Genomic DNA, 6,885 nt, shown 5'->3' with positions numbered 1-6,885 from the left:
TTGCAACTTGAATTTGCTATGATCACATAAGCTATTTGTTGTCTGCTACTATAAACTATCACAAATCTATTGTAAATAAACATGCATTGCTAGTTACAAAATGATTAAATTTTAATGTAGCCCTTGTTAAAAACCAACGTGTACTAGACCTCTTTATTGCTTTGTAGTCCCTTGTTGAATCTCCAAGGAATAAAATATTGTTATATTGTGTCCTTTGTTGTTGTAAATTACTATAAGTTGTTGAAAGTTGAGTTGATTGTGGAAGTATTTTATATAGAAATGATTTGCTATTGTTTTTGCTCGTAAAACACAGTCGTAAATGCTTTTTCTTTCCCCCTCTTATAAATAATCTTAATGCTCTCAAAAAATAAGCTAATGCAACTTAGCTTTTTGTTTGTTTTTTTTTAAAAAGGAAGAAAAGCTTTGTTGAACATGTCGCGAAAAAAAAGTCTGGCGTGGACTAACTCAGATATATATCTATGGATACGTACCCAGGCTTGCCGATACCTAGCTAGAGTTGGCTGAGGTTGATCCGCAGTTCTGTGTAGCCGGCGAGATGCTACCAGCTGGCAGTCTTCTGTGAGGGCGACAATCAATTATTTGTTCGTCACGGTTGCAGTTAGATGACAATGATCCCCTCTCAACCTTGATTTTCCCTGCTTAGCCGACATGTATCAGACAATGTGGGAGAAGGTGCGAGTAACGGCAGCGGTGCAGCTCATGATCGCGTATATTGTATTTATCTCGATTCGATCATTATCTGCTGCAGCTGCAATCCAAATTATGGGCGTTCCTCTCACGCCCCGTACAGCATCAGACCATACTCATTATGTTCTTAACGCTCTAAACCAAAATACCACCAGGAACGACGTGGTTGGAATGCCTCTCTACAGATCGTCATTATGGCCATCCTCGACTGGGTTGGTCCGAGGAGCAATTTTCAGAAGCCATGCCCGTGTCAGATCACTGAAGGGAAGAATAACAAAATCACCAGGAGAAGACGCTGACGATAACTATAAAGATCAGCCGTTCTACTGGCAGCCGATGTATGGTATGGAGGGCGAGTTCGTGACGACACTTCAGATCGGCTCACCGCCGCAGACCATCACGGCGATCGTGGACACGGGGAGCGATCTGGTGTGGACTCAGTGCGAGCCGTGCGGTGCCGACGGGGGGTGTTTCCCACAGACGGAGGCCATCTACGATCCGGCGAGCTCGACGACGTTCAGCGTGGTGGGGTGCGGGGACGCGGACTGCGCGGGGCTGCAGGCCGGGGGAGGATCCGGAGTCGACGGGCGGCCATGCGATGCGTTGAAGAATTATAATATGGAGGACAAAGAGAGCTGCTCTTACAGGTACACGTACGCGGACAGCACCTACTCGAGAGGGGTGGTGGCACGCGAGACGCTGACTCTGGCGTCGAATCAGAGTTTCCCTGACTTCGTGTTCGGATGCGGGCGCCAGAACGGTCCCCGTGGTGGCTTCGCCAATGCAAGCGGCGTAGTGGGGTTGGGGCGCGGTACGGTGTCCCTGACCTCGCAGCTGGGGCCCACCCTTGGAGGCCGCGCGTTCTCCTACTGCCTGGGTGCCCGCCACGGCGCCCTGTTTCCCGGCCCCCGCAGGATGCCGACCGCCGACAGTTCCACGCCCCTCCTCCCGGGCCCCGCCCTCTGCACGACCCTCTACTACGTCTCCCTTCAAGGCATCAGCGTCGGCGGCCGCCGCTTCGGCATCTCCGACCCGCACTCCCAGAACCTCACCATCTTCGATTCCGGGTCCACCCTCACCTACCTCCAGCCCTCCACTTACCGCCCCGTCCTCCGAGCCTTCGCCTCCCTCATTGATAACGCTGATCCTCAACAACAGTACCTCACCCGTCTGCCCCAGAGGAACTCCTCCCGCCTCCTCGGCCTCGACCTCTGCTACCGTCCGGTGTCTCCTAATATCCACCATGACTACTCCACCACCATCCCCAGCCTCTCCTTCCACTTCCTTAACAATCTAGACATGCACTTGTCCCTGCCCAATTACTTCGTCCGCATCAATGACTACTTCTGCCTCGCCATTGCCCCCAATGAGGACTTCTCCCTCATTGGCAACATGCAGCAGCAAAATTTCCACGTTGGTTATGACCTCGAGGGCAACCGCTTATACGTGAAGCCCACCCAGTGTGATTCCATGTAAATTTATGTGCATCCATGGAATGAAGCTCAAAATCCTGTGCCAACAACTCTTTTTGACAAGACAAAACCGATTATGCAACGATTATGCTTCGTTTGACATGTGTAGTGTTACTGTCGTCAGGTTTATTTTTGCGACCTGCCACACCCTTCCCATGGCCAATTACCTTGATAGGAAACTGGTAACACATTTGAGCTAACGGAGATTTTTCATTTATCTTTTTTCCAGTTTGTTTGACAACTAATATAATTTTAAACAAGTTCATTTTGTGATGAATATGGTATTGCTTTTGTATTGATTAAGTTGTTTTTGTTCAAAATATTAAAAGATTTTAGATTTCGAATTACCAAACCAATGATTATACAAGAAAAGTTACATGAATTAAAGTAAATATGTTCACTACAATCAAAATTTCTTATTGTAATGTACAACAATTCATTTTGTATCCAAGTCTAATTTTATATTTGGCTTCATTGATATGATCAATTTAGACTTTGTTTTCAGCATTTCAAATCTCTGTGACGCAGGTTTAACATGCGTTGTTAAAGGGATTTATGTCTATGGTGTGAAAGTGTATTAGCGGTTGTGTCTTGAGTATCTCAACGATCTGCATGCGGGATTGTGGAAGAGAGGTTCTAGAAGACATTATAGTGGATTGCTCATACAAAAACTAACAGATGTTCATCATGTGAGGATGGGGAAGGACTCAAGTAAGTCATGTAAGTCAAAAAGTGAAGCTTGCATGCATAAGACTTGAGTTAAGTGGAAAAGGGGGACTTAAATAAGGGTCAATAGGCTAACTTTGGGGAAAAAGTAATCGAGTCTATGTTTGATGGTAGCAACATGATTGCAAACATAATCTATTATTGGGGAAAAAAAAGTGGAGAAAGCTAGAAGCTTTGAGCTTTGATAGCTCATCTTTCATGGCAAAGAACAAACATAAATGATACCTATTCATCACAAGTACTCCCAGCGATCGCATAAGGGTTTCAAAGTAAAAGCTTGTGATAGTTGATTGCTATCAAAACTATGTATACAACAAGGTATCTACTATCCGTAGGGTTTTACAAGTTCATTTATGGTCTTCAGGAAATCCCGATGAATGTCATTGATGGTCTATGGTTGATAGATGATTGCCAGAACCAAAGTACATGCTTTGGATTGACTTTTTGGTAGCATATGTATGTTTTAATGCTACTCAAATCAATTTCTCTAAAAGGACTGAAGTGGATTTTTAAGGCCATAATGGGTAAATAGAGGTATTGATGCTTTCTAATGGATGATAGCACTTTCGAGTGATGATGCCCATAATTTACTACATGGTTTTCATTGTATGTATGAATTTATGAGGCACATGCCATCAATTTTGGTCTATGTACTATAGATATATTGATATATGTTCGAGTATATCTAAGTCATAGTGTCAGAGTGCCTTTGGGGATATCATCCCAAGTGTGTCTTCATGCTTAGGATTTGGGCATATTATATGGATGTACTAAGATTGCTTTGCTGAGCTATATGTGATACAAGGTCTTTGGATTGTGCCTCGATCATTTTCTTTCAATTAATCTAATCTTTCTATTCTCTTTCTTTCATCATATTTCATCTCCCAATCTCCCTACACCCTTCTATCTCTTACCCCTATGGTAGACCTTCAATCCTACATGCTTCAACATTGGTGAACCTAATGTGAAGGCCATCTAAAGGGTTATAAGATGCGTGATGCTTCATTTTGTTTACTATAAATTTAATTTATGGATGTAGATGGTTTAGACTATGGATTCATATATGAAATTCTGATTAGATGTAGATGTGGGCAATAGGGGAGACAAACTATGCTTTGTATGAGGGAGATAGAGAAGGAAAAGCATTGTCATACTTGATGTATGCTTAGAGAACAATACACTAAATCTTTTGGGTCTAATGTATGCACACTTAATGCTATTAAACACTACTTTATATAACTATAGAATAGGGCAACTGCTATCATAATATACCTATGCTATCCTAAAGCTCTCCAAAGCTCTGTATCAAGAGTGTCAAGGGCTTGTGTTGAAGTATACTTGCTCTTTCACTATCTTGGATTACAGGATTGAATTATGGCCTAAAAATGGAGTTTAAAAAAAATCAAAACCAAGGTTTAATTTATGTTTTGGGATGGAATATAAGTAGGGCTACTCTATGGATTGTTTCTATTACATAAAGACTATGCCTATTGTTATAGATGCAGAGTATGATGCATGCAAGAAGCAAAGTACTTGAGTACTCCTTTTATTGAAGGAAGAAAAGGGTGACATTTGGGAGTGTTTTGATAGATTGTGGACTATTCTATAGCAAATAATTTCAACCATATCTGAGATCATATTCTCTCTTGTATCTTCTATAGGGATTCTAAAGGAAGATACAAGGAAAAGGTGGAATGAATGTACTGTGGCTCGAGTGCTATTGAATTGAGGGATAAACAAGTGATTTTGGGATCACTCTTAGCTATCCCAAAGATAGGGTATGATAGGATCTACAATAGGGATCACTACTACCCACAAGATTTTTACTAGATTCAAGTATTTGCATGTGTTTTTGTTCATGACATCTATTTGTCTATTGATAGAAACTGTAATGGGCAACCAAAAGAGAAAATTTTAATGGATTTGGAGCCTCTTACATCTAAATATTTGTTGTTATAATAAGTGATAAACACTACAAGGAATTGGGCAATTAGCGACGCCGATTAGCGACGGCGGATATCGGCGTCGCTATTGGCGTCACAACTGGCGTCGCTATTTGCGTCGCCAATAGCGACACCGCAGGGGAAAAAAGCGCGGCCGAAACCAGAGCGCCGTTTTCATTTTCTTTTCTTCGCCTTTTGAGAGCGAGAGCGAGGGAGAGAGCGAAGGCTTTGTGAGAGAAGAAGAGGAAGAGACTTGCTGCCGCCGCCGCCGCCGCCACCGTCGTTGTTCGCGAAGGAGAGGAGGAGCCCTCATTGCAAAGAGAAGCCGCCCACGCTCGCCATATCTCATTGGTGAGTCTCCCTCACTCTTTCTTTTTCTTGTTGAAGGTTTAAATCGTTCTCTTTTGCTTGTTTAGGAGAGGAAATGAAAGAGAAGGAGAGGGAGAGGGAGAGAGAGGGAGAGAAAGAGAGGGAGAAAGAGAGGGAGAGGGAGAGGGAGAGGGAGAGAAAGAGAGGGAGAGTGCATTCTCTCTCTCTCTCTCCCTTTTGCTTGTTTAATGTTTAAATTACTTTCTTTTTTGCTTGTTTAGGAGAGGAAACGAGAGAGCAAGAGAGAAAGAGAGGGAGAGGGAGAGGGAGAGGGAGAGGGAGAGGGAGAGGGAAAGAAAGAGAAAGAGAAAGAGAAAGAGAAATAGAGGGAGAGGGAGAGGGAGGGGGAGGAAATAAGAGAGGGAGAGAAAGAGAAAGAGAGGGAGAAGGAGGGAGAGTGCATTCTCTCTCTCCCTCTCCCTTTTGCTTGTTTAATGTTTGAATCACTTTACTTTTTGCTTGTTTAGGAGAGGAAATGAGAGAGAAAGAGAGCGAGAGGGAGAGGAAGGGGAAGGAAATGAGAGAGGGATAGAAAGAGAAAGAGAGGGAGAGTGCATTGTATCTCTCCCTCTCCCTTTTGCTTGGAGGATGTTTAAATCACTTTATTTTTTGCTTGTTTAGGAAATGAGAGAGATAGAGAGGGAGAGGGAGAAAAAGAGAAAGAGAGGGAGAGGGAGATAAAGAGAGGGAGAGGGAGGGGAAGGAAATTTAAGATAATAGACTTATTGATAATGGTATGCAATGTGCTTTGCCATGGGCCACGTACTTTATCAAAATGAACCCAAAATTATTGTTATAGAAGAAGAAACCCTTAAATGGAGTATAGGATAATTTCTCTCAGGTCTTATGACTATGAGTAGAATTGATTGAAATAAATTTTATTACTATAGTTATAAAATTTCATAGATGGCGCGCATTAATTTTAAAATGGATTACTTATACTCAAAGCCGAGATATAACAAATAATTATCTACCAGGACAAACAAATCATTGAGCATGATACAAGGCCGACATATAATATCGGAAAATCTCTCGACTACTATATACAATGCAAGGTTTATGGTCAACTTGCAACTTGACGTACATCTCCATAAAGCTATCCATTTAAGCCTCGTTTGCTATAATGTAGATAAGATAGCAAACGAAGAAGGTCTTATTGTTCAAGACCGCGAGACGTATCTTAATCAGCGTGTCCTATGTCCTTGCTCTCAATGCAAGTTGGCAATTAGACGAAAACGCCGATTGTCTATAGAACACGTACGACAATTTGGCGAGTTTCAATCTAAGATCATTGATCAGGCGATTGCGGATTTTCAGCAAACGTTAATTTGAAGTTAGCATTTTTCATGCATTGTACTCTCAAGCTAATTGAAAACCATACACAATAAGATTGGGTATTGTTGGCAAATTTTGTATCCAGGGGGGTGATGTCTCGACCTAAGGGGGAGTGCACCCTTTGCGGCCAATTAGAAGAGTTCGTGGACGTGCGATGGATGGATTGCAGGAGCCAATCGACCACTCGCAAGGCCCATCTATACCATCAATGCCAGAGGAGACAGACAACCTTCCCGACTTGCCTACAATCTTGGAGCCTGAGATGGAGGCAATGATCGATGCATTGATTCCCATGGATGTTGAGATATCTGACCCGCTTAGAGAGGAAGCAT

The 6,885-nt window shown here is 42.8% G+C and overlaps 1 protein-coding gene across 1 annotated transcript; it reads left to right on the top strand.

The window, feature by feature from the left end:
• Positions 1-669: 669 nt before the first annotated feature.
• LOC148036995 (aspartic proteinase CDR1-like) lies at positions 670-2,184 on the top strand. Its single transcript, XM_087677057.1, has one exon. It carries the CDS (start codon positions 670-672, stop codon positions 2,182-2,184), a length of 1,515 nt encoding a protein of 504 aa, XP_087533183.1.
• Positions 2,185-6,885: the final 4,701 nt, after the last annotated feature.

Source organism: Lygodium microphyllum, chromosome 4, assembly GCF_053477565.2.
Source record: "Lygodium microphyllum isolate KBCC chromosome 4, Lygodium_microphyllum_v1.1.10, whole genome shotgun sequence".
NCBI classification, from domain to species: Eukaryota; Viridiplantae; Streptophyta; class Polypodiopsida; order Schizaeales; family Lygodiaceae; genus Lygodium; species Lygodium microphyllum.
The sequence above is the reverse complement of the archived record's forward strand: the minus strand, read 5'-3'. Positions and strand labels throughout refer to the sequence as shown.

What these genes read in the sequence shown, in the direction of transcription:
- LOC148036995 (XM_087677057.1), top strand. Translation starts at nt 670, where the DNA reads ATGTATCAGACAATGTGGGAGAAGGTGCGAGTAACGGCAGCGGTGCAG.